The sequence below is a fragment of the Oryza sativa genome, chromosome 10, assembly GCF_034140825.1.
Source record: "Oryza sativa Japonica Group chromosome 10, ASM3414082v1".
Taxonomy (NCBI): Eukaryota; Viridiplantae; Streptophyta; class Magnoliopsida; order Poales; family Poaceae; genus Oryza; species Oryza sativa.
This window is the reverse complement of record NC_089044.1, coordinates 16,385,698-16,413,126: the sequence shown is the minus strand read 5'-3', so window position 1 is coordinate 16,413,126 and position 27,429 is coordinate 16,385,698. Positions and strand designations below refer to the sequence as shown.

The 27,429-nt window shown below is 47.5% G+C and overlaps 4 protein-coding genes and 1 long non-coding RNA gene across 7 annotated transcripts; 1 reads left to right on the top strand and 4 right to left on the bottom strand.

Moving 5' to 3' along the window:
• Positions 1-506: 506 nt before the first annotated feature.
• On the bottom strand, positions 507-1,868 carry LOC112936704 (uncharacterized). The gene is made up of 2 exons (XR_003239127.2): positions 1,260-1,868; positions 507-958 (listed from the first exon to the last, which is right to left on the bottom strand). It is a non-coding gene; the product is annotated as an uncharacterized lncRNA (long non-coding RNA).
• A 4,549-nt stretch (positions 1,869-6,417) lies between these two features.
• LOC4348717 (E3 ubiquitin-protein ligase RHA2A) lies at positions 6,418-7,646 on the bottom strand. Its single transcript, XM_015758444.3, has 2 exons — positions 7,556-7,646; positions 6,418-7,485 (listed from the first exon to the last, which is right to left on the bottom strand). The coding sequence occupies exon 2, from the start codon at positions 7,250-7,252 to the stop codon at positions 6,851-6,853; it is 402 nt and encodes a 133-aa protein (XP_015613930.1). The 5' UTR covers positions 7,253-7,485; positions 7,556-7,646; the 3' UTR covers positions 6,418-6,850.
• A 752-nt stretch (positions 7,647-8,398) lies between these two features.
• Positions 8,399-11,630, bottom strand: LOC4348716 (uncharacterized). Of its 2 annotated transcripts, XM_015757786.3 has the most exons (4): positions 11,428-11,630; positions 11,245-11,299; positions 9,941-10,090; positions 8,399-8,684 (listed from the first exon to the last, which is right to left on the bottom strand). In XM_015757786.3, exons 1-3 carry the CDS (start codon positions 11,553-11,555, stop codon positions 9,983-9,985), a joined length of 291 nt encoding a protein of 96 aa, XP_015613272.1. In that variant the 5' UTR covers positions 11,556-11,630; the 3' UTR covers positions 8,399-8,684; positions 9,941-9,982. The 2 variants fall into 2 exon arrangements, with proteins under 2 accessions (XP_015613272.1, XP_015613271.1); XM_015757785.3 differs by lacking the exon at positions 8,399-8,684 and having other exon boundaries at positions 9,779-10,090.
• A 552-nt stretch (positions 11,631-12,182) lies between these two features.
• On the top strand, positions 12,183-15,622 carry LOC4348715 (GDSL esterase/lipase EXL3). The gene is made up of 4 exons (XM_015757919.3): positions 12,183-12,566; positions 13,069-13,199; positions 13,282-13,774; positions 14,514-15,622. Exons 1-4 carry the CDS (start codon positions 12,299-12,301, stop codon positions 14,696-14,698), a joined length of 1,077 nt encoding a protein of 358 aa, XP_015613405.1. The 5' UTR covers positions 12,183-12,298; the 3' UTR covers positions 14,699-15,622.
• LOC4348714 (F-box protein At4g35930) lies at positions 15,180-18,552 on the bottom strand. 2 transcript variants are annotated; one of them, XM_015757920.3, is made up of 5 exons: positions 18,337-18,552; positions 16,508-16,981; positions 16,353-16,427; positions 15,788-15,897; positions 15,180-15,700 (listed from the first exon to the last, which is right to left on the bottom strand). In XM_015757920.3, the coding sequence occupies exons 2-5, from the start codon at positions 16,844-16,846 to the stop codon at positions 15,436-15,438; spliced, it is 789 nt and encodes a 262-aa protein (XP_015613406.1). In that variant the 5' UTR covers positions 16,847-16,981; positions 18,337-18,552; the 3' UTR covers positions 15,180-15,435. The 2 variants fall into 2 exon arrangements, with proteins under 2 accessions (XP_015613406.1, XP_015613407.1); XM_015757921.3 differs by having other exon boundaries at positions 15,180-15,697.
• Between the last annotated feature and the right edge of the window lie 8,877 nt (positions 18,553-27,429).

Sequence of the window (27,429 nt, the reverse complement as noted above, 5' to 3'; positions counted from 1 at the left end):
TTCTTTTTTTGGAATTCCCACAAGGATATCATATGTATGTTTAGAGGTAATCTTGTTTAGTGGCCCAATTAACGAGATCTTGTTTACGGTGTCCTGAGAATTATTCTGCTCTACACATGTTGCGGACTGAGTTATTTTTAGGTGATGTATATATTGCTGATCTAACACTTTTTTCACACATATCTTTGGGTGATACTCCCTCCGTATTTTTTTATTTGACGTTTGGGACAGCATCGACAGAATTAAGGAACCCATAAATTGACCATTTTGCCCTTACCCCTTCAACCAATGGTTGGCTGGCTGACAGCACTTTTCATGTGGCAAGGAAGTAAATTTCCGTACGGTATGGAGGAGAGCTGAACTGCGAGCGTCAAATAAAAAAAAACGTTTCTAAATTGAGCTAGAGCGTCAAATAAAAAAAAAAGGGAGTATATATTGCATGGATGTACCAATTAAAATTGACTGAAAAGTGTGATACTTACTAGGAATAAGTCCATTTTACCTCCCTCATCTCTTGCGCTTGCATGAATAATATCCCTCAACCGGAAAACCGGGTATAATGCCTCCTCCTTCTCTGAAAACCAGAGCAAATCACCTCCCTCGGCGGTTTCGGAGGCGGTTTTGTCCTACGTGACACTTACGTGACGGTGGACCCTCCGTTGACTAGCTGAGTCAGCTTATGGACCCCACCTGTCAGCGACCCCCCATCCCATCTTCTTCCTCACGCGGACGACACCAGCGGCACGCCGACACGAGGCTGCTTCATCCCGAAACAGAGAGAGGAGTTGGACCTCAGCACGTCGCGTTTCGTCGTCCGCCGCACCGGCACCGTCCCCTCCGGGCACGACTCATCATCGTCCGTCCACGTCATCGGGAACACAACCTTCTCCTCCGCCGCCTCCCCATGCGCCGCTGCCACGGCACCGACCTTGGGCCTCTCCTCTGGCTCCGGCTCAACCTGCACGCGCACACAGTCACAAACACGATCAAGAAACGTCGCGGGAGATAGAAACGATCACTGCAAATCGAAACAAAAATGAATGAGCTTCGGGTGGTCGAACGCCGGTTGTAGGTGCAGCGGCACGCAGTCGATGACATCACCGTCGGGGCTCTGAATGCAGCCATGCACCACATGACAGCCAACCACCTCGATTCTTTCTTCCTCCTCTCGACAGCAAGAGGACAAGCAGCTAGCTACTCCTAGCTAGCAAAGCTAGCAGCTGATGGAGTGAGTGAGAGAAAAGAAGAAAAAGAATTACCTAGACAGAAGCTTTCTTCAACCTCAGTAGCATCGCAGGAAGAAGCCAGCAGTAGCATCGCAACGCTCCAGGGCGGCGCCGCTCGCGGTGACGGATGGCTCTCTCTCTCCCTCTCTCCCCGGTCTTCCTTTCTTCTCCGCCCGGGAACAGCGAAGGAGCACGGGACGGCGACCGGTGGTGGACGGCGGTGGTGGCGGGACAGAGCTCGGCAAGGATCTCTAGGACGGCGGCTCGGCAAGGGATCTCTAGGATGGCGGCACCGGCGGTGACGGGGATGACTCTCTCTCTCCCCTTCTCCACGTCCTGCGTGCTCTCGCTACTTCGGTACGGCGGCAACCGGTGCTCCGACGTCGTCTGCCACCGCCGGCCGCTGCGCGCCTTTGGTTCTCCACCTTTGTATTAGGAGCAGATATTCCGCCGCCGCCGCCGCCGCTGCTCCGGCGAAGGTGAAGAGAGAGGCCGAGGGTGAGAGATAAGGGAGAGAGAGAGAAGGAAGAAGGGAAAGAGAGTTTGCACTGACATGTGGGTCCCACCACGCTGAGTCAGCTCATCAACTGGGTCAATGACGCCACATCGGACGAAACTGCCATCCAAACCACCGAGGGAGGTGATCTGCTCTGGTTTTTAGAGAAGAAAAAGGCGTTATACCCGGTTTTCCAGTTGAGGTATGTTATTCACACAAGCGCAAGAGATAAGGGAGACAAAATGGACTTATTCCTACTTACTATACCTACTTAAGGATGGTAATATACCTACTTAAGGATGGTAAAATTGCTGTATGGTTTTACTTATGAAGATGGGTGAAATTAAGCCCATTTTCTTTAGATACAAAATTATACAGGCCATAAGCAGGAAAGCCCATTGGGCTATACCCTAAGGTCCCTAACCAAGGAATGGGCCTAATTAACTGGGCTTTATTTTCTTTTTCAGCTCGTCTTGAATTTGTTGTACTATAAATTTGTTTGATTCCGTAATAAGAGGGAGATCGATATGTTGCTAATCGGAAGCCGGCCACAAGGTTAATTAAGAGTGTGGAGATAATGCATTCAGGGCTTCATCAGGTCACCAGAGTTCAACTCCTAAAATCAGTGTTTCTGTAATTGTGTTAGCTTGTGGCATATGTATCATGTGTGTTAGCACTGAATGCACATGAATGTGCTTCGAGTTCGCACCCTGATTACGTACGTGTTCCATCACACATGAGGATTAATCGCCGGCGTTATCCGTCTAATCGTCTTCAGGTCGATCGTCAGTAATCAGCTTCTGTTCCATCCGATTCCCGCGTTCCAATCCAATCCATGGCTATCTAAGCACCAGCAATTTTGGCCTTGTCATCATATCAGCGAATCAACAACACATTTCGACCGATCTTCTTCCTCTGTTTCTTTCTTGCTGCAAGGTTAAGTTGCAGTGGACATGGGCATGACAAGGTCGCTCGCTCGCTGGTTCTTTGCATTGCGGTGGTGGCGCGCGGCAGCGTGCGCGCGTGACCGGCGTGGCGGCGAACTGGTCGGCGACGGCGACGTTCTACGGCGGGAGCGACGTTTCTACCAGCGCGCGTGTGCGTTGCGTGTCAGGGTCGTTGGCTTCAACGACTTCGTGTCAGAGACGAACAGACGAGTCAGATTAAATCTAAAAAAAATGGCACCGTTCATTCATTAATTATATTAGTCGTTAATTAATATCGTTATTATACATGTACTTTGCAGTTACATTAAGAATTAGATTAGGATTGGATCAATATTCCATCGGTGACTTCGACTTGGAGTACCATACGGATTTCAACTTTACATTTGCACCCATTTATACCCTCATCCTCCACGTAAGATTTTTCTCCCGTAAGGCCGTAACAACCTGTCCTGTGCAGACGCAAGTACTTTTCTTGGCGTCGTCGCCCTTATCCTCCACGGGAGATTTTTCCCCCGTAAGGCCTACTTTTGTTGGCAAAAAGCAGCGCCGCCGCGTCGTCGCAGCCGCCACCGCCGCTGTCCCCCGTGGAGCAGATCGATCTACTGGCCGCGTTTGGAGTGATGGCTGCAGACTCGGTTCCATCGACATCATCGACTAATGCTGCTGATCCGTCGTATGTCACGTCGTCACGAAGAACCACAGCTGCTACTGGGCAGATTAATTTGTTGCTGAATCTTGAAATTATGGCTACTACTACTGCCGCCACACCTCTATCCACAATGAATGCCGTCGCTGCTCTGACGTCTATCACGCCGCGGTCGTCGGATAGACCCACGACTTCCCAGTCGTCCAATCATAGGGTGGTGGATATCAACTATCATCAGGACCAGCAGAACCGCGGTGGCGGTGACTCCAGCGAGCACCTTCGTCTCGGCGGGGGAGGTCGCCGTGGTGGCCGCCCTATGCCGGGACGCGGCTATGGCAGCGGACACCGTGGTGGTTATGGCTTCCATAGGCATCGTCGCGACGGTTGGAGAGGCCACCATGGTGGGCATGGACCGGAGCACATCATCAGTTTCCTCCCGCCGCCACCACATTATCCTCCTTTCCCCGCCGCCGTCATTTCTCACGTCGCCGTATTTCGGCGCGTTCCATGAACCAGCTATCGGATACGCACCCCACAGCGAACACTATGGATCAATGATCGGCCATGCACACCCAAGTATGTGAGATAAGAAGAAATAGATCATTGATCCTTAAGACAGGTGACTGAGACACTTACATGTGAGACCACTCTACTATAGAATCACATGTAAGTGACTCAAAAGTCATGTGACCTAATGATAAAGGAATCCATTTCGGTTAGATACACTATAAGTTAAGTTTGGTGAATTATTTTCTTAAAAATTATATTGATTTTCAGTTATCCATAACCTATGTGAGACACACCATAAGTTTGGTGCATTCTTTCCTTCTTTTTTTTATACTGACTTTCTCTGTGATATGCAGGATAAGTTGGGTGCATTCTTTTATTTATTTATACTGACTTTTGTTGTCATATGCAGGATAAGTTTAGTGTATTCTTTATTTTTTTTTATTTATACTGACTTTCTTTGTGATATGCAGGATTTGCCTTTCCACTCCCACAACAAAAACATAATGCCTCTCATACCGTTTTCGGTGCCTCCACATATGGAGCAACCGGAAGCACCATTGACCGCAGAAGAGCGTGAAAAGAAAATACGTGAACAAATTGAGTATTACTTTAGGTTCTTACTGTAACTCATTCAATTTTTAACTTACAGTGTAATAGTTTTTTTTAGTCCGGATTCTTAATCTATATATTCTCTCTTATTTTCCAGTGAAAACAATTTATGTTCCGACGTGTATTTGAAGGGGTGGATGAACCAACAAGGTTGGGTTCCGTTGACATTGGTTGCTGGTTTCCCTAGAGTAAGTTCTACTATAAAAGATTATATAAATGCAGAGATGTAAATGGCAGCACATTTGAAGTATTGTTGGTGTTCATTTAAAGGCATACTAATATATCATACTAAGCTGAGTTCCTAACTTACAATGATATTTTAAAAATGGTTAAGCAAAGTCTTATCAAGTAGCTCAGTTCTTCTAGTTTGTTTATCTTTTATTCGAATTAGCTATTTCAATTTTTTCAGGTTCAGGCTCGAATTAGCTACAAATATTGTTTCAATTTTTTCAGGTCCAGGCTCTAACTACCGATTACGAGACCGTACAGAGGTCTGTGCTATCGTCGACTGAAGTAGAATTGCAGGTAACCACTTTCTGCATTCAGATGAAGCCTCATGTTTGTTTACTTAATATTCTTCTAAACAGTAGCAACCCTATTACACAAGACCGTTTCGCTACTCATTTCTTGACCAGGATGATTCAGATTATCTTCATCGATATTTCAGATGTTTCAGTGTTTACCTATACTTGTTACTAATTAACATATATTCTTGGTTTTTTACTAATATAGACTTAATTCGTACACTTTAACAGGACAGTAAAATAAGAAGACGCATGGGGTGGGAGAAATACATTCTCCCTATAAGTTTCACCCATGAGGGTTGATTAATTGCAAAAGTAAAGCTCTACGAGAGCGGATAATTGTCACGGGTTGATTAATTGCAAAAGTAAAGCTCTACGAGATAGGATGATCGTCACCATGTTTTTTGGTTGTGGCGCGTCTATTATCCAAGTTTCCTTTTTTTTTTTGTATGTTATGTCGCGGGTTCCAAGATCTAGAGGACAACCCTACATTCGTAGTCCTGTCCGCTATGTCCCTCTACTGAATATAATTCATTTGTGTTAAACTGAATATTCTATATTGCCGTGTTCACAAAAGAAAATAAAGTACTATTCAGCTCTCACTTCAATTAGTAGCATCTGCTAATAAATTGGCATATGCCCTGAATGAATTCTTAATAATGCTGCAATGTATGCTACTGAGTGTTGTCTGTCTGAATCTAAATAACCTGACTGAATTCTGAATGTTCTAGCATGCATGCTGCTGAACTGAGTGAGTGCTCTCTGTTTGTCTGAATATGTTCTCTGCAGCAATGTTAATGTGCAATGAGGTTCAGACAGGTCAGCTGGGCTGTTTGGTGATCCGTCTTTCTGTTGTCTACTGACAATCAGACATGACCAGGAAGTAGTTAGTTTGAGGCTTAGAGATGAAGCTAAATGATATATAATATATGCTGTGAAGTGCAGAGAACTAGGATGTTTATATATGACTGTAGCACCTAACTGTCAAATTAAGATGACAGTGCAGGCAAAGCAAAATGCAAGGGAATCATTGTACAAAACCATTGATATGATTTTATTATAGTCATAATGGATTATGTGCTATAATTTGAAATTTTCAGTTGTAACCATTTTGCATATATTTATAATTTATTTGTGTGCAAACACTTACCATAAGTGGATTATGAGTGGACTGTAAGGTAAAACACTTTCAGTCATATTCCCTTATGTATAGGACAAACATATCGCTTTCTAATGAGTTGGGTATATACGGTTGCATGTCGAGTTAGTGAGCCGAATTAATAAAAAGGAGTGTGATCAGTGTACTGGTTGGCCCCAATTTATTTCCATTATGGAATTTACGCTACTAGTATGACAAACTGAGATGAATTGACTACTGTTCAGTTCCTTTTCCCTGTCTCCATTTTTAGGCTTTGTTTTGAAAACAGAGATTTCTCAGGCAGTCCTGAACTCACTCAGATCACTCAAAAACTGAAAAAATTCAAGGCGGTTCATTGTTTCCAAAGGGCAAAGGTACAGGGGCAATATAACAGAGGTGTAAACCAAGCTATTCAGCAATGTACAGTACCATCAAAGTTCGTTCATTGCTTCATCACATTCATCCAACCAAAATTAATTTAGGAACCTACTTGCAGCTGCATTAATTCTATCTGAGCATATATTGATATGGCCAGAGTGAATTTGCAAGGACCTAAAACTATATCTTTACTTTGAACTTTGAATTCTGCCATGCCGTTTTGCTCTACCACCAGGACAGGTAGAGATTGGCCATTTCATCTCATAAGCTGGAAGCAGAAAGGGAGAAAACAACAAAGTTTTTTTTCCTTTTTTTTTAAAAAAAAGAGCAAATTGCTCATGCAGGCAACAGCTAGGATGGATTCTGATTAACCAAGCTAGAAACCGGCGACGAAGAGGGAGGAGAACCAGATGACGAGGTCGTCGCCGAGCTGGAGCTCGTCGAGCCCGGCCACGGCGGCGGCCACCACGGCGCCGCCGACGTGGAGGCGGCAGAGCGGGCACGTCCGCCGCCGGCAGTAGAGCGCCAGCCACCGGTCGACGCAGTCCCGGTGGAACGCGTGCCCGCACGGCAGCCGCCGCACCTCCTCCCCGTCCCTGAACCCCGATATGCACACGCAGCACCCCGCCGCCGCCGCCTGCCCGCCGCCGACGCCGTCGCCGTCCCGCCAGCACCGGCACTGCCCTCCGTCGTCGTCGCCGTCACCTTCCGCCGCCGCCTTCTTCCCGGACAGCGCCGACGACAGGAGCGCCATGACATGGCTCACCACCACCACCATCGTCTCGATCGATCAAACGCGACGCGATCGATACTCGAGAGTAGCCAAGATTAAATTTGCGATGGCTTATAAAGAGAGCGATCGACTAATCAAGTTTGGGATCATCTGGGAAAAATTAAGGTGATGGAGACAGGGATTGGTTGCACCTAATTAAAACTCCCAAGAGTACATCGAGCTATCACACTCCCTTAGATACAAAGGACTGGCCTCCTCCAAACAGTTTAGATTTTCACCTAGATTTAAAGAAGTTGTAGTCATAGAATTCAGAGAATATACTAGAAACTAGATTATCCAGATTCTTACCAGTTAGTTTCTCACCAGTTGTTTCTCAGAATTTTAAGCTCCCTAAACGGAACCAAAGCTTCTGACTTCTCACCGGTTGCTTTTTAGAATTTTAAACTCACCAAAGCTTCTGGCTCACCGGCGTAGCTGAGCTGATCAGCTCGAGTGATGAGTGATCGATCTCGTCAGTGTACGTGACCTACCTGACACGAGGCGTGAGGTCGAAACATCCGCATGGTCATCAGATGAGCAACAGTGTCGCAGCTCGCGAGGTGGAGTGGTCATTCTCGGCCGTCCGATTGAAAATCCAGTTTATCTGTGGGCTACTGTAGCGGTTGATCCGAGCCGTCCTTTCAACCACCTAGGCTAGTAGCTAGTACGTACAGACCAACAGTGGATCATTCCTAGGCTATCAGTGTACCAGCTCAGTTTGGTGCTTTGGAGTTTGGACTGTTGTTAACGAAGCTGGATAAATTTTCTCAAAAAGAGAAGGTATTGTATAGGACTCAAAAGAATTCATGTGTTCCAAACCAGGCTCAATTTATGAGATTGCATTTTGCCATTTTGAACTGAAAGGCAGAGACAGAGATAGAGCAGAGGCCAAGCACCTTCCAATAATTTTTTTATGTAGGGTCATATAATTAATTAGGTATTTAAGCTAAGTAATGGTGTATTAGGTCCCCTCTAAACCTCTCGGGGCCCCTTTTTCTAAACACTGGCAGATTGCGCTTATCTTTCCAATTGATATAAAAATAAAAACTTGTAATTGTTGTAACCTGTTTAATGCACATATTAATTTCAAGGGGTGGACCAAATGTGGTAATCGAACTATCGTGTCTCTCTCTGTCTCTCAAGTGTTCCATATTTTCATAATGCAATAATATTATCAAATTCGCAGTATAGATTAAAGAAAATCTTAGTTTGCCAAATGCCCCAAAACAATTTAAAGCCTAGAACTACTTTCAGTACATCACATGAGGTATTGCATGTTGTTGATCGATCGTGTGCACAGCCTTGTCGGTCGCAGCCATACAAGCAGATCTGCAGATGTGCCTGTCATTTGAGCTATTCTGCCTGGTGCCTGCTTGTTGCTTCATCAGCACAAAAGCCGGTGACCTTTTTCTCATTGCATAAAAGCAACTTCAGTAACCTGCAAGGAACCAAAGGAATAATAAGTGAGTAAGCCAGTGATCACTGCTAGTTAGGTACACTGACTGGAGCTATTCTTCCCCTGCAGAACAGAGGTGAAGGTGATCCGTCACTAATCATAGCTCTCCTTGGCATGTCAAATCTCTCTAAATATATAGTTTTTTTTCTTAAAGTTCTCAACTTAACCAATCCATTTGATGTGCCTGTAGGGTGTACAATTTAGTGTGATCATATAGAGTACAGCTTATTTTCATTTCAGTGCATATGTAGAGAATTAGGCATGTACTTGTTGGCCACTGCATAACTGAAGTTACATGTTTTTTCATTCAGTAATCAATTGCTTAGTGCATATGCAAAGCATTAATCATGTAACAGTTGTTGGGCACTGCTGCATAACTGAAAATACATGTACATGATGTGTCCCTTGCCGCAAGAACTGTCCTGACTGACCCATACGAGATTTCTTTCGTGTTTTCTGGTGACAGCTTTAAATTGGCAGGTGCTCCAGCTTTCGCTGTTCTCTTTTGGCTCTTTGCATTGCTTTATAAGGTAGCAGTAGGCTAGTAGCTTTTGCTGTTCATTCTTTTTCTTAATCATTTTAGGTCACTTTCTTTATCTCGTTAGAATATTAATATCCATGCAAGTTAGAGCTAACGCTATTCTTCTGTTAGTTTGGGAACAAGGATCATATGTATATAATGTTAAGTGATTAGTTCTCTCCAAAAACCAGTAGAAGTAGAGTACTAATATAAACGTAGAAATAGAGCAACTTGGGATCATTTATTCTCGATTATCATGCACAATGCAACAATTAATTACTCCAGCCAAAAAAATTAAGTTTATCACAGGATCGTACTGGGATAATAACTACTCACTCCGTCCCTAAATACAAGGGATTTTAGTTGGATGTGACGTATTCTAGTACAACGAAACAGGACAGGCTTCATATCCAGATTCATTATACTAGGATGTCACATCCAATCAAAATCCCTTATATTTAGAGATGGAGGGAGTAACAAGTGATCGGCGTTTGGGAGAGCATCCTGATCAATATGAAACAGAGAGAGAGTTGGTTCTAAATACCAAGCGACAGAGTGAAAAATCAAACACCACTGAATCATGAGTAGCCATGTAAGTATTTCTTTGTCCTGATGAACAAATTGGTCAGTGCCCATCAGCAGGGGAATGCTTTATTGAAGCAACAAGCAATTAGAAGAGCACGCAGGTTGTGGTTTATCTCAAAAGTTTTATTCTTACCAACTATTACCACAACAGAAATGCAGATATTTGAGCCATTGTTCAATGCCTGTGGGAAGAATCCTTTGCACCGCAATCTTCTGATTTGTCCTGGTCGTGGTCCAGCAACTTACCATCTTTTGGGACAAGATAAGGAATCCCATCGACTATCTGGAGCAGACATAAGCACAAAAAGTAAGATGAATAGAATCACTATGACAGTAGCAGGTCCTCACAAGAAACCTTGCCAAAAAGTAGATAATTCAGTGGGCAATAGGAGTGCTGCCAAACTCCCCATTAAACCACCCAAGATTCAATGAATTCCTGCTAGAAGAAACAGCACACTTAAATCCTACGATTCCACATGTTAAAGTTCTCGTCCTTTTTCTTTTGGCACGGTTCAAGCTTTCATTTGTTCCTCCAAAAACTGTGTTTCACATATTTATAGATCAGAATGCAGATAACATATCAACCCATATCTTATCAACGCCATGTCCTACTGCGGCCATCACTGTAATTCTCTTCTGTGACCAATGGTTGATCTCTGTGCTAAGAAAAAGAGAGATATATAGTAATACAATCAGGTGAGGTGAGGCGTGAGCCCCCCACCCCCCCCCCCCCCACCCCCAAAAAAAAAATCCCTAAAAAACACCCTACAGTAGTTCATCTCACATAGAACACATGCATGTCTTAATTGACAATGGGCACTAATATTTGGCGCTGAAACCATGTTTACACAACTAAAGGCCTATTCACTTTACTGCCAAAAAAAACCTTACCAAATTTTGGCATTTGCCAAAATTTTGGCAACTATATCAAAATTTTGGCAGGATTTCTTATATAGTTACCAAAATTTGACAGCAAATTAAATGTAGCCACTTTTTTGGCAACTTTACTAAAATTTGATAAGGTTGAAAATGGCACCAAAGTGAATAGGCCCTAAGTTGCATGGTTGGCTAGCTCTAGAACATCTCCGAGTAACACGTAGCCCCTGGTCCTGCCAAATCCCACTCTAGGACACACACCGCATCCAAAACATCCTAATGTGCCATCCCGCATGGTTCACCATCTATATTACTCAGATTAAACAAACCTCGATAACTGCAGGGCATAGCCCCCACGATGTGTCACTAGGCACCACCTGAATTCAATCGGCAGAGCTGGGTGTTCCTTTCCGCATTGCAGCTTTTTACTAGGGAATGGAATTCCATCCCCCATTTCTTGGATATTTGTTTGGCTCAAGGCACAGGCAATACAACAAACAGGTGGCCGGCAGTCCAAATGCAAAAGCCAGTAGCTCAGAGGGAGGAGCCGCGGGGACTCACCGGGAAGGACACGCCGACGGCGTCGCTGACCAGAGACCCGCTGTCTTCGCAGTACCTGCAGGTAGCAAGTAGAAACCGCACTTGTAAGCGAGACGAAACTGAGGACTCCGCCGCCCGCACAGCGCGCCGCGGCGGCGAGAGAGGAGGCACAGCTTCCCTTGGCTGCTTGACCGCCTCGCCTACCTGAGAGGCTTCTTGGAGAGTGGGCAGACGAGCGCGTCGGCGAGCGCCTGCGGGATGCCTCCCCCGCTGCCTCCGCCGCCGCCGCCGATTCCGCTGTGGCGCAGCAGCGACGCCGCCGTCCGCCGCATCGTCGCTCGCCGTGCAATGGTCACGGCCCGGTGGCCGCTGCCGCCCAAAGCGCGTGATTGCCGAAGTGCCGGCCCACATAGGCCCAAAACGCTCTCGTAGGCTAGTAGATTGCGGAAGTGACGGCCCACATTGGCCCGCTTCTTTGGACATGTAGCGTTCAGCCCAAATCATCATCCATTGAACTGATTTCCTAGAATATTTTATCAAAATGAAAAATTCGTAATGTGTTTCTTTTATATCATTTTTATAGCATAAAATTCAACGTTTTATTAATCCATAAAATTTCTAAGTTCGTCAAGTTTTGTGAAGTAACCCCAAATACCTCAAAACCAGAAGTTCAAAGGAATTGTTTTCCCCGAACATTGGAGTCGTGTTTGGTTGGTATGAAGATGTGTGATAAGGGCAAGTTTGGTTTGAAAATCAGATGAAGCTCAAAGATGCAGAAGGTAGTACTGAAACTTAATTATGGGGTTTTGGATATATGACCAAGAGAAAGATAATGGTCTGTGTGCTAACTTGTGAATTTCACCTTGCATGTATTCAGAAACTTTTCTGTCTTGCAAGAAAAAGAGAGATAAATCTACAAGTCATGATCAATTTTGATCAAAAATTTCTCTCCAACCTATTCCCCTTCATGCAATCTGTTCGATTTCATCTCAATTATTTGTACCCCCAAACAAACTAGCTGCCAAACGAACCACCACTGTTTGCTGAAAACTTGTGCAGACAAGACAAGGTCGACATGGCCAGCAGCAGAAGCTCTCTGGTGGTCGCAATGGCGGTGGTGATCCTGCACCGGTGGTGCTGCGCCGCTGCTCCGGCGGCCGCGGCGGCGAACCGGACACGGACGCCGGCGCTGTTCGTGTTCGGGGACTCCATCGTGGACGCCGGCAACAACAACGCCATCACGACGCTGATCCGGTGCAACTTTGCGCCCTACGGCAAGGACTTCCCCGGCCACAACGCCACCGGCCGGTTCAGCAACGGCAAGGTCCCCGGCGACATCCTCGGTACGGCCTCTGCTCGTCCATGGTGCTGCATGGCGACCAGAGTGACACTAAGGACCTATTTAGTACAGCTGTATCTCCAAGCTCTACTTTTTTTAGAGTTGGAGCCTGACCAGGGAGTGAAGCTGGTTGGAATGTTCTCATAAAATGAATTAGATATGTAGAGTTAGGTTTAGACAGCTCCACAACTTCACTTTAAACCTAACTTATCGAGTTGAATTTAAGAGTTGAAACCCTATCAAACGGACCCTAAACTTTCATTTGGAGAGGTTTAAAATTCTGAGAATCAGCCGATTGGTAACCAACTTCCAAGAATTTAAAGCAGCTGAGGAATCCAATTTCTAGCTTCTAGTTTATCTTTTAAATTTTATAACTATATATTCTGCATATTCTCAAAATCTGGATGAGAAACTGTAATAAAACTGTTTAGGGGAGCTAGAGCTTCTGAAAGCTCCCTACACAGCGCATATGAACATGCAAGCCTGAAGCTGTTTGGTATCTTCAGCGACGCAGATGGGCATCAAACAGTACTTGCCGGCGTACCTCGGCGCGGAGCTCAGCGACTTCGACCTCCTCACCGGCGTCACCTTCGCCTCCGGCGGCTGCGGCTTCGACCCGCTCACCGCCGAGCTCGTGGTAAGCACTCACCGGCGACCACACATTGCCAAGAAGGCAAGAACCATATCGACCATGAACTCTGACAGCTTCTTGTTTTCAGTCGGTTCTGACCATGGACAACCAGCTGGACCTGTTCAAGGAGTACAAGGAGAAGCTCCGGCGCGTCGCCGGCGACGCGCGCGCCGGCGAGATCGTGTCGGAGAGCCTGTACATGGTGGTCACCGGCACCGACGACCTCGCCAACACCTACTTCACCACGCCGTTCCGGCGAGACTACGACCTCGACTCCTACATCGATTTCGTCGTCCGGTGCGCCTCGGGCTTCGTCCGGAAGCTGCTCGGCATGGGCGCGCGGCGCGTGAACGTCGCCGGCGCGCCGCCGATCGGGTGCGTGCCGTCGCAGCGGACCAACGCCGGCGGGCTCGACCGGGACTGCGTTGCGCTGTACAACCAGGCCGCCGTCGTGTACAACGCCCGGCTCGAGAAGGAGATCGAGCGGCTAAACGTCACGGCGGCGCCGCCGGGCACCGTGCTCAAGTACATCGACCTCTACACGCCGCTGCTCGACATGATCCAGCGCCCCGCCGCCTACGGTATATATAAACCACACACACGGACACACCTCAGAGTTCCGTAATTCGGTTCAAAAATTGCGAAAAATTTCAATTTTTTTTGGTAAATTCAATAAAATTTATTTAAATTTGACCAAAACTTGTTCAAATTTCAAATAACTTAAATTTCAGAACTTATTTTTTTTTGTTTGCATTATGCAATGTATTGAACCCTGCTCATACCACCACGTGCACACGCATAATCCTGTCCAAAAACATCACCGTTTTTTTTTTCTTGTTGCAAAAGACTAACGCTTTCTTTTATTCATAGGAAAAAATTGAGGAAAAACATAGGAACAATAATCCTATGGGATTTGGTACTATTCATCCTTTTGATTTGTAGGAATTAAATATAGGAAAAGCATGGAAAAATTTCCTATGACCACGATTTCAAAGGAATTCCATAGGAAAATTACATCTACATTGAGCTCATTTTTCTTTTCCTATGTGTAGGATCAAGGCAAAACACTATTGGAAGATAAGGTTTACCCCAGTAAAACCATTCAAATTTTGATTGCTATTAACTTAGTACTCAATTTTTCCTTTGTATCAATCAAACGATCATTCCGATAATTTTTTTATATTTTTCAATTCTCTGTTTTACCTATGATTTCCTATGCTATTCCTAAGTTTTTTCTATTCCTACGTTTTTTCAATTCTGTGATTTAAAGGGGCCCTAAATTTTTGCGAATCGGATGATCAAACTCTGTTCTTGTGATAGGATTCGAGGTGACGAACCGAGGTTGCTGCGGGACGGGGGTGTTCGAGGTGACGCTGACGTGCAACAGGTACACGGCGGATGTGTGCAGAGACGTCGACAAATTCCTCTTCTGGGACACCTACCATCTCACGGAGAGAGGCTACAACATCCTGCTCTCCCAGATAATAACCAAATACGGCTTCTGAACTTCTTAATTCTGATATAGCAGAATCTTCAGAGAAGAAAACGAGGAAACTTTGATTTCGTAGTATCATCTTTCATCAGTGCTTCAGCAGCAGCTACAGCATTCCAAACTTCAGTGCTGAAATATGTGGTACTAATACTGAAGATCTGATGGGCATGATCCTGGAAAGGTTCATTCCATAAGCTGCAGTGTGGCAGCTTAGGTTTCAGTTTGCCAGTTAAGTATCTTGCTGTGATGCTGAACCCTACACTGAGAAATGGTGACCAGAATTTTCATGTCAAAAATATGTGGAAAATACAGTTTCATCTTTCATGTAAAGGACAAACATTCAGCCTAACAAGCAGCATCAAGAGTGGGCATCACAGAACCTCGTAATCTGTTCGGCAAAACAATATGAAGCTCCTCAGGTTCACTATATCACAGAACAAACTTTGGCCTCCTGAAGTGCTGATTGGTAGAACATAGGCAAAAAATAAACATCATTTCTGCAAGCAAATTATTAGCTATAAATAGTTTACCAGTACATTTACTATATACAGACCAGGGAATAAACCAAACTAGATTCTTCTTACTATATAACATGCTAATGACTAGTCTAAAACGTTCTTCAAAAAAATACTAGTCTAAAACTGCCTAACCAAACAAAACTCATGCTAGGGAATTGACATAGATAATCATGTACATTATGAGATGGAAGCAATAACATATTGCTGGTTGTGCCTAAAGGTCATTGCAGCTTCAAAGAAGCTTATTCTGTGCCACCGCTTCGCAAAGCTCCTCCTCATACAGTAAAACTCTAGTCGAGGATGCAGCTTTGGACACAGGCCTTGGCAATCCTGGTGGCATTGAACGGCGCAGACGTTTTGAAGGAAATGTGTCTGGGAAAAGAACAGCAGTGATTGGCTTGAAATCAAGCAGCTCAAGGCGCGCAAGCCGAGGAGCATGTTTTGGAGCCTTTGGGGTTCTTGGGGTAGAAATCCGCACATCCTTGCCATCAATCCTGCTGAAAAGAAAGTGGTTGTTACAACATTTTAGAATTAGTGCAACACGGTGTTATTAGGAGAGCAAATGTGATGTGACTAAAAGTAACCTCATGAAAGGCCAATGTTCTGTTGGAAGAGGAGTGGTGTGCTGGAGTAGTTCCTGTCTGCTTCGATCTGGGGTAGTGTAGTTAAAATGGTACTGCCTCGCCAATTCAACCTAGTTGACAAATCCCAGAAAACATGAGTTTGGGATAGGGGGAAACGGTATATGAAACATGGAGAATGCAAGCTAATTCGGTAAAAGATGTTTGAGCAAATAAATGCAAAATAACTCAACAAATAGAATGTTGAGAATGCAAAAAAAATGAAGCAATGGGCCAGTGTAGATGATTCAGAAGTGCTCTATACAGACATTTTGAAGTATTAATATGAATTGAAATTAGTTCACTTAGGTTTACACAATTTAACAATGAATGGACAAGCAACTTTAGCCAAGAGCCGATCTCAGTTAAACAGGTGAAATGGGTGATGAGCATTCTTCAGCAATATATAGAAAAGTAAGAGCCAATGTCACTAATATCTAGTAAAGCATCATCTACAGGTGCCTAAGTAAGTGAGAACATGTTGACTAGACAAAAAGGGATGGTCAAAAGTTCAAGAGAAAATACTTACTGCCTTCCGGATCCTTTTTGAAACATGGAAAACAATATTCAGCTGATCATGGTGCAAGCAACAAATGATCTTGATCTATATAATAAAAAATGGCGATCAGATACAGTACAGATAATGCACAATAAAGATTTAAAAAGGCAGTTTCATTTCCATACCAGCAATTCAAGTGGAAGTGATTCAAGTCTTGAATGACCATCAGATAATTCATCTGACTGAGGAGTCTTTGGAGTTATTGGCATTACCTGCCCCTTAGTTCCACTAAATGGCTCAAAGTTGAGCCTTTTAGGCGACATCATAGGTTCAGTGTTTTCGAATGCAACCTCCTCCTGCGGTAACTCATCCTTATCCACATTCAACAGAATCCTTTTCTTTCCTATATCCCTGCTTGTGCTCCTGCTATAACGAATCTGGGCGAGAGCACCAGGTTTCAAGTACTTGTTCTTAGTGTGCTTTACTCGCTTCTTTTGTTTCACGGTAACTGATCCAGTACCCATGATGTCTGCTATCCACGAGAAAATAACAAGCTTTGGTTCTTATCCAATTTCACAGTAGATGTTGTGAAGCTTTGATTCCTATCCAATTTCGCAGTAGATGTTGTGAAGCTTTGATTCTTATCGAATTTCATCTCCCTGAATCAATCAGTAGAAAAAAAGAACACTTAACACGGATAACTTGTCTTAAGGAAATAATATAAATTCAGGCAGAGCCTTCTCTATAGCAAGATTCATTCTTTGTAAGAGGAACAAAATATAAAGCAAAAAAAATGGCCTATTGTAGCCAAACTAGCAAGATTGGGTCAGGAATCAGGACAGTTCTCTTAGCTAAATAGAGGTGGAAGAAAGGTAAGGGGGGAGCTTTGCTCTTTACAAAATCAGAGAGTTTGGGTAAAATTCCATCTGAGAATTTACTAAACTGGAAAACACTGAAAAAGAGGACAAATGCTCTGTGTATATACACTATATTTAACAAAGAAAGCAGTCCCTTTTCATATTACAAGCACTTCGAATGTTTTCCTTAAGTAGTGGCTGGTGGCACATCTCACATTCTTGAAGAAATTGGCAGGATTAAATAACATAGTTATACAAAGCATGGTATCAATCAAGTTCATACTGATGATTCATCAGATCCATTCAAAGACATCTGGACATTTGTGTAGTTTAATGTACCACGGTACCAGATTAGGGGATAAATTAAATGCATGGTACCTGAATGAACCAGAGCAGAACATCAGTGCCAAAAATTCGAATCTGAACAGTACAGATCATTCACACTTGAAGCTTAACGGGACATCTTGACAAAAAAACTGAACATTTTATTTAGCGCGTGAACATTGAAGGCAGTCATATTTATGCCAAGAGTTTAAGGAGCAAATCATTCAGTATTACTAGGGATGTAGCAATAAAACGCTTTGCTTAATGAACAGCATCAGATAACAGTTGAAGCGAATCCTCAAGATCACAATAATCATTATCATCGATTAAATGCATGGCTCCCTAAGTAATCCTGGAAAAGGCTCCAATTTATTGTTGAACAATAATAGACCACCCAATTACATGAAGTATAACAGATCAAGTAATTAACAGCATAAAGCAACCAAACGGATTGATTCCAGGGGAGGAATTGCATGCAACGAACACCAATCCTCCCAATCTGCCGAAATGTACTACAGCAAAATAGGGTCTAACAATATTTGCTTTCTACTGTGCAAATTTATCCCCATTCTACAGTAAATGCCACAGATTCAGGAAGAACACGCATATGCATCCCACGCATCAGGAAAATCGCCTGTAGCAAGAACCCAAGACGTCCACTCCTAAATCGCACGCCACCGGCCTATCCATCTATCCATCCCCCACAAAACAAGCTCACCAACAAGAATCTTCTCCCAGCCGCGGAGAGCAACCCAACGAACAACCGATAGCGCGAGAAGGAGAAATCAACCGAGGAAAGAACAGCATCTCTTTGAAGGTGAGGCGGGATTTACCGGAGGGCAACGCGCGGCGCAGCTCAGGAGCCAGCAGCTCCCATCCTATGCTCGCTCTAGATCCAAACCCCCAACAGCACAACTCCCTCCTCCTCCCCGCGGTAACCGCCGCAACCGAGCACCCACGACGCCACAAATCTCTCTCCCCTCCCCTCTTTCTCTCTCTCACGCAGATGGAATAGCAGAGTGGGCTGGTTGAGGAGGTAGTGGGGGAAGAGAGAGAGAGTATCGAGGAGATGGTTTTGTACTGGGATGAGAGAGAGGGGGAAAGAGGAGGGAAACCGAAAATTTTTCGCGGGGTTTTGGCGCCAAACTCACTCTCGTCTCGCCTCGGGGCCATCGGCGCGCGGGCGTGGTGGGCCCCACCGGGAAGAGCCAGGATTCATTGCTGGCCCCACCTCTCGCGTTCCCCCCCCCCAAACTTCCGAGACGGGCGGGCCCACCTGCAGTGGGGCCCAGCAGCAGCAGCGCCCTCGTTGCGCGGGCGCGGCCGTACGTGCGGAAGGATCTGACGGCGGGCGACGGCGCAGTCACCGGGGGGATGTGGCTGACAGGTGGGGTCCGCTGGCTAGCGCCGTGCGCGTCGGCTGGACGGACTCGTCGTGTCGCTTTTTCAGGTGGTGGTGTTGGTGGTAGTGGGCGCGTGCAGTACTAGTACGCGTGTTCGTGGTTGGTGAGTTTTGGTGGGCGCGGTGGTGACGGTCTCTGGCTCTCGGCTTGGCGGTGTGTGTGCGCCGCTCCCGACCCGAGCCGCGAGCGCGAGATTGTGGTGGTGGTGGGGGGCGTTGCGGCGTGCCGGCGAAGCGGAAACCGCGGAGACAGGCGCGGCGCGCGGTTGGGTGGTGGTGGTGGCCCGTAGTAGGCCGTAGGCGTAGACGGCGGGTGGACGGGTGGTGGATGAGTACGTGCGGCTTTTCCGGGGGTTTTTCCTCGGCGCGCGGTTGCGTTTGTGTCGGTGAGGGGAGGAAATCCCGCGTGTGCCGTGTGCGCGGTGCGCGTGAGAGAGAGGTTGGCGATTCTTGCGTGCGGCGTCTGGGGTGTTGGAAGGAAGAATTCCCCGTGCGCCGTCGGGACGCGGGAGTCGGGACGGGCGGCCGTCCGCTCTAAGAGCAAGGCGCCAATAATATAGCCAACTACTGTCTCCAAAATATTTATAGCCAATCTAATAGCCCATTCATATAATAGTTAACTATAAAAATATACTACATCATTAATATCTGATCCCACCTCTCATACACACATAATATCTTAGAGTCTGTGTTGCAGCCGGCTATAAATCTGTAGTCCGCTTTCTTCTCTCTCTTCTCTTTTCTCCTCGATATATGGTTATAGCCGGCTTATAGCCTGCTATTGTACCTGCTCTAATCTGCACCGCAGCATCCCTTCAACCAAGACTATGTGGTCTTTTGTTGCTAGCCCATTGGGCATTGGCAGATGGCAATGTACTACTCCCTCCAGTTTCATTTTAATTGATATTTTGGATAATAACACGGTCTACGAAATATACCTTTGATCTTATTTTTCTATTGTAATATACACAATAAATAAATGCATGTTAACTTTTATTATAGTGTTTTGAAAGACAAATTTATATATCTTGTTCTAGTTTTTTTAAACTAAATACTTTACTTTTGAAGTTATTAATAGTCAAAATTATAAAAGTTTGATCTTAACCTTGTCTAAAACGTCAATTATTATAGAACGGTTGCTAGCTTTTCTTTTCCTGGCCTTGCGTGTCAGCGGTCGGCAGTCGGCACGATTGAGAATTTGCTCGCTCATTATCTGGAAAAGTCTAAATCTAAACCCACCGGAGTTAACTATAGGGGTACTATTAAGGGAAAGAAAAATTGAGCAGAGTTAGCTCCTGTTTTTTTCAGTTTAAGATTATTATAATCTAGATTATTAAGTCAGATTACTATAAGCTAGATTGTTATAATCTATTCTCTCTGTTTTACAATATAAGTTATTCTAGCATTTTCCACATTCATATTGATGTTAATAAATCTAGACATATATATCTAGCTAGATTCATTAACATCAATATGAATGTAGGAAATGCTAGAATGACTTACATTGTGAAACGGAGGAAGTACAGTAGAATAAGCGGTTAGTTGTTTCTTTCCTAAATTATTAAAGCCTAGATTGTTGGGTTTGCAAGTCTAAAGAGGGAGTGGGGTGGCATGGTGGGTAATTTTTCACCCAATAATCTGAAAAAAGCTCACCTAAATAAGCTTATCAGATTATAATAAGCTAGACTCCAGATTATAATAAACTACTTCAATAAATTATTTGTTTCTTTCAGCTTACTCCCAATAATCTGGATTATAATAATCCCAAGCTGAAAGAAACAGAGCCTTAGGCCATGTTTAAATCCCACCTCAAAAGTTTACATCATGTCACATCGAACGTTTAAACACCTATATGAATTATTAAATATAGGCTAAAAGAATAACTAGCTGCACAGATTGCGACTAATTTGCGAGCTGAATCTTTTAAGGCTAATTGCTCCATGATTTGACAATGTGGTGCTACAATAAACATTTGCTAATGATTAATTAATTAGGCTTCATAAATTCGTCTCACGGTTTAGTGACGGATTCTGTAATTAGTTTTTTTATTAGTGTCTGAACACTTCATGTGACACCCTATATAATATCTGATGTAACACGCTAAAACTTTACACCCCTGAATCTAAACACCCCCTTATTTCCATTCTCAAAGCTAGTCTGAGCAAGGCAGAGCGTAGGATGTCGAATCGAATTCCTATAATGATTTTTTTTTACTTGGCCTGTTTAGTTCGCGAAATGAAATTTTTTGTGTCACATTGGATGTTTGACCAAATGTCGGAAGGGGTTTTCGAACACAAATGAAAAAACTAATTTCATAACTCGCATGGAAACCGCGAGACGAATCTTTTGAACCTAATTAATCCGTCATTAGCACATGTAGGTACTGTAGCAGTTATGGCTAATCATGGACTAATTAGGCTCAAAAGATTCGTCTCGCGATTTCCCCCGTAACTGTGTAATTAGTTTTTCTTTTAATCTATATTTAATGTTCTATGCATGCGTTCAAAGATTCGATATGATGTTTTTGGGAAAAACTTTTGGGGAACTAAATGGGGCCTTACAATGTGTCTTGTGCTATACATTCTCTTTCTCTCATGAAAGCTTTTACTTTTTATGTTTCTCTGTTTTTATTTAGAGAAAATCCCCTGTGTATCCCTGAAAGTTCACCTAATCCCTTATGTACCCCTGAATTTTGCTCAATCCCTTACTGTAACGCCCCGGTTTTCGTTCGGGAATAAAAATCATTTAATAATGCATTTTCTATAAATTAAATAAAAATTTAATCAATTTAATTTGGTGAAATTATGGAGGAAATTAAAATTTCCTTTAAAAATCATTGGCCGGGAATATTTTGTAATATTCTTTGTGCCCTAATATACTCTCCGGATTTTTCCGTGAATTTTCAGAGCTCAAGAAATAATTATAACAATACAAAGTTCATATAATCAAATAAAATAAAAAGAAAACAAATAAAATCTCCCTCCATCCCCCTTGGGCCATTTTCGACCCAAGTCCCTTTCCCCCTCCTGCGGCCCGCGCCCCCTCTCTCCCACTCTCGTGTCATAGGCCCATCTCCCTCAAGTTTGCTTTTCCTCCCCCTTCCAACTGTCTCGCTCCCCCTCCCCGACAGGTGGGTCCCGTGGGCCCCACCTGTCATCCCCAACCTTCGGCCTCCCTGGCCGGCAACCGCCCATGCCGCCACTGCCGCCCCACGTCGCGGCATTTTCTCGCGTGCCCGTCCCGCTCCCGCGCGCGTGTGCGACGTGGTCGTTGCCCACCTTCTTCCCCACCATTTCCCCCACTCAGCCCACAAAAACCGACGCCGGCCGAGCCGCCACCACCCCACGTCGGCGTCCCGCTTCCATCGGCCAATCCCACCTCTCCCGGCCACGATTTCAACCTCCCGAGCTCTATAAAACGATCCCCGCACCTCCTTCTCTCTTTTCCCCTCTCTCCCGAGCCCTCCCGTGCCCGGAAACCACCGCGACACCGCCGCACCCCATCGCCGCCGCTCGCCGGCAACCTTCGGCCGCCCGCCACTGCCGCCCTAGTGGTCGCCGCACCGCGTAGCCACCGCCGCAGGCTCCACCGCACGGTGCCGCACCTTGGCCCCGCTCCGTTTCCCCATTCCATCGCCGGAACCACCTCCCCACCGCGCTCCCTCTCTCCACCACTCACCGACGAGCTTGGCCGCCGCTCCTCGCCGCTCCAGCCACCGCCGCGCCATGCCGCCGCCACCGCCGGCATCGCCCCGCCGAGCTCCATCCCAGCCTCCGCTCCATTTTCCCCCTCCACCACTGGAACCGCCATTGCACCACCACACCCAAGCCGCTTCAACTCCTCAGCCACCAGCCGGTCGCCGCTGGCATTCGGAGCCACGTTCGGCCGCGCCGACGCCCCCTCTGTCTCCGTGGTGTTGAGCTGCGCGTTGGCCACCCCTCCGTCTTCGCGAATCACCGCCGAAAATCCCTCCCCTCTGCTCAAGGTGAGTTCGGCCTTTCCCGTCGGGTTCCGGCCGCCTTTTGCCGTCGTTCCGCGCCATCTCCCTCACTCCAGCTCCCTTCTATACCTTCCCCAGGTCCTGCCGGTTCTTGGCCGCGCCGCGGTCTTCGCCGGGAATCACCGGAGTGCCATCCCACCGTCATCCCGAGGCGCCCACCGTCGCCTTGCTCGCCGCCGGCCGCCTCCTTCCACTGTTTGACCTATCGGTGAGCACTCCCCTCCCTCTCCCTCTTCCTCCCCTTCGCCGGCAGCCTCCCGGGCCTGCCCGTGACGCGCCGCCGCCGCCGGTGGCCGTCCGACCGGGTCGCCGCCGCCGCGCTCCGCGCCGTGCCACTGCCAGCAATGTCGGGCAGCCGGCTGCCGCCTCACCTTGCCGCGTCGCGCCGCCGCTCCCTAGCGTGCGCCGTCGCCGCCCGCATGCGCCGCCGCTCCCCGCGCCGTCGCCGGCCGTCGTCGCCGGTGGCCGCGTTGCCGCGCGCCGTCGCTCGGTCGGGCCAGTCTAAGCCGTGCCTGTGTCCCGGCTACGCCGCCTCGTGGCCGCCCGATCGGCTAGGGCCGATCCGGGGCATCGGTTCCAGTGGACCACCTCGGTGGTCCCGGTCCACGGTGGTCTGGTGCCCTTGTGCCGCTGACCGGTGGGGCCTGCTTGCCGGCGCCACCCCTCCCCCTTGATGACATCAGCAAATCTTTTTTTCCTTTGAGAAATTATTTATTAATTTCGCAATAAATCGAGTTTAATTCTAGAAATTCATTTAAATGGCCCAAAACTTCTAAAATTCATATCTAATTCATATGAACTCCAAACTGGGCCATTCAACTTGCAAAATTCATCTAAAATTGAGCTCTACATGTTTGTTTACTTTTGATATACTGTTTGCTTGGTGTTTATTAGAGTTTTTCCTCGTTTTGTATGCCAGCGTGTAGAATCCGTCGTTTCGGAAGTCCGCGGTCGCGAGGATAAGAGTTCGGAAGATTGTTCGAAGAAGCAAGGCAAGTCACACATTCCCCTTGAGCATTTTGATCCTACTTTACAAATGTTTTACCGTTTGCAAATAAATATGCATGTTTTGCTAATTCCATGGGATCGGGGTTTACCTATCTGCTCGCTTGTGCCATATTTACTTGATATCTGTCCTTTGTCAACCTTGCATAATAAATCGACTAGCTTGTGTTACTATGTTGACCTAGCTATAACTATATGCTTAGCCATGCTTAATTGCCACTAACTCAGTTGATGGGATAATTGTAGTATTAGACCTTGTTAGTATCAGAACGAGCTGCGTGCTCGAGACATTTGGCCATGTTTCATGGTCGTAATTATCCAACTAAAATGCGACTGAATGGTGGGCTATGGGTGCATGGTGTTGCTGGTCGCACCCATGGCAATTAAGGACCGGTTCGCGGGATGCACTGGAAGACATACAACGCTTGCCACAAGCGGGAATGGGTAACTGCCTGACTTGAAGTATAGCTTTCCGCTGGCTGACGCATCCAGGCAAGGGTGAGCGTGATGAAGTTCGGATGGGCCCTACGACAGCCTATGCGGCTTTCTGATTTACCTAGGCACGAGAGGGGACTGCCCGCTGCCTGCCGGGGGCGGGGGTGAAACCTGAGGTGTTGTGTGCTTGGTCAGAGGGGGTTATATGAAGGGTCTTGTCACAATCACTCGACATGGTGACGTGTCTGGCCTGGCACGGTGACATGCCGGTGGATTGTGTCTTGTGGGTACAGTTGTGCACCTCTGGCTAGAGTAAAACTATTCGAATAGCCGTGCCCGCGGTTATGGGCGATCGACCAGAATCACCGTTGTCGGTGATATGGGACCGGGAGTATCATGACCAGAGGCTTGAGGCAGACGCAATCGCCCACGTGGCCTGGCACCTTCGGGAACGTCGGGCCCGAGGGTGAGGTGTCCGCCCTCCTCCTGATTTCCCCCGAGGGGGGGTCGGGTTGCGCTTGCCCCGGCCCCGAGGGCCGGGGCACCCCGACCCCTTAAGGAAGTCTGCGCCACATATATGGGATAAGTGAGCACAGCTGTGCTCACCTAACAGCATTTATTGCAGTCTGGTCAAGCGTGTCACGCTGCATGCAGCGCAGTACAGCACGCTCTTTTATCCGGTCTGTGACCAGTCACAGACCGGTCAGATCAAGGGTTAGGTGGCGACTGGCGGTCTGACGCACGCCTTGCCCCATCCCGTCAAGACGAAAGCCTCTAGGCACTCGTCTCAAACCGGAGCTAGCGTGTTATACCTTAAGAGATGGCACGTTAGCCCTGGTTAGATTTATACCAGGCTTCATCCTAACCATTACAGGCAAGGTGTTACTCGAAGAAGGGCAAACATGCACGTTGTTAAACTGACGCGTGGGGGACAAGAATGACCGGTCTGACACTGGTCGCATCAGCAACGGGCAGCCACGATCCCGCGTCATCTCCGTCTCCGCCGGGAGTGGAGGTAGGTGTGGGCTGTCCCATCAGAAGGGCTCCCGGATGGAAACCGTACCGATCTCCGCCCATTAAAGAGAAAAAGAACAGTCCAGTTTGGAAAGAGAAGGGTGCATGTGGTATCCCCTTGAAGTATAAAAGGAGGACCTTGCCCATAGAGAAGGGGGTTGATTCTTTCCAGATTCAGAGCCTAGAACGAGGGAGAGGTGGGCTCACACTTTGTAACTTGTCCATACACAAATCCACAAAAACACAGGAGTAGGGTATTACGCTTCCGAGCGGCCCGAACCTGTATAGATCGTCCGTGTCTCGCGTTTCTTGCTGGCTGACGATCCTTCCACATACAGAGAGAGAGAGAGAGAGCTTGGGATCTCACCCTAAGCCCCCGGCCGAACCGGCAAAGGGGGGCCTGCGCGGTCTCCCGGTGAGGAGCCTCGAGCTCCGTCATCTGGCGCGCCAGGTAGGGGGCTCAGCGTGTTTTTTCTGAGCTCTCATACTCTTCCGTGTGCACCAAGCTTCCCTTGTTCAACCTAATGGCTGAGCAAGCAAAGGCGCACGACCTCTCTCCGAGTGTGAGCGGCGACGACGGGGAGCCAAACCCACGCCGTCGAGCTCGTACTCCACCTCCTCCGCGCCAAAGCCCTAAGCAGGGGGAGGCGCTTGAGAGGGTCGACAAATCCGTGGCATCACCAGTCGCAGGTGATGCAGGAGAACGGCGAGATGGGGAGCGTCGCCTCCTCGTCTACGGCGACGGCAGCACGCCTCAGGGTGCGCTTCAGGCTGCTGGCGCACTCCTACGACACCCGCCTGTCGTCCATGACCCGGAGTCTCCAGCCCAGCGATGGCTGGACGACGTGGCCAACTTGGTCATGACGGCGCAGCAACGCCTGGGTGCTGGCGGACGGTCCGCCACCACCAGGACCTCAGGCGCCGCCACTACCGGTTCCGCGTCGTCAAGACGGAGGGCACGGCGAGCGGCGGCGGCTGCACGTCATTCGGCTGCCACTCCCTCGTCGACACCTTCGACTCGGGAGGATCAGCATGGGGAGCCGGATGCCCGCCTCGACATTGAGCGCCGACGTAGTGATCGGCGTGCTCCCCGCGCAATGGAGGGTGCCTCTTCGTCCAGGGTGTCACCTCGACATGGACGTGAGGATCAGCCCTCCGTGCCCCCGGCCGGTGGTGTTGGCTGTAGAGCCTTTGTGGCGAGTCTTCGGAATGTCCGTTGGCCCCCAAGGTTCCGGCCCACCATCACCGAGAAGTACGATGGGAGCGTCAACCCCACCGAGTTTCTCCAGGTCTATACGACCGGGATCGAGGCCGCTGGGGGTGACGACAGGGTCATGGCGAACTTCTTTCCCATGGCCCTAAAAGGACAGGCGCGGGGTTGGCTAATGAACCTGCCACCCGCGTCGGTCCACTCCTGGGAAGATTTGTGCCAACAGTTCACTATGAACTTCCAAGGCACATATCCGCGCCCAGGCGAAGAAGCGGACTTGCATGCAGTACAGCGAGGCGATGATGAGTCGCTTCGCTCGTACATTCAGCGGTTTTGCCAAGTCCGCAATACTATACCATGCATCCCTGCACACGCGGTGATCTACGCGTTCAGGGGGGGCGTGCGGCACAACCGCATGCTCGAAAAGATCGCTTCCAAAGAGCCCCAGACTACCGCGGAGCTTTTTCAGCTCGCGGACCGAGTGGCTCGTAAGGAGGAAGCGTGGACATGGAACTCCTCCGGTTCCGGAGTGGCAGCTTCGGCCGCCCCCGGATCCGCCGCTCAGACAGGGCGGCGTGACAGGAGGAGGAAGAAGAGGTCAGACCGTTCCGGCGACGAGGGTCATGTCCTCGCCGTCGAGGGCGCTCCGCGGGCCACTCGAAAGGGGAGGCCTGCGAGCGACAAAAAGAAAGAGGCTGGTACTCCCAGCAGGGAGCGCCCCGCCGGCAGGTGGTGCTCCGTCCACAACACCTCCCTCCACGATCTCGCGGACTGTCGTGCAGTCAAAAACCTAGCTGAGCGAACGAGGAAGTGGGAGGAGGACAGGAGGCAGGAACGCCGTGAGGGCAAGTCCCCGGCGG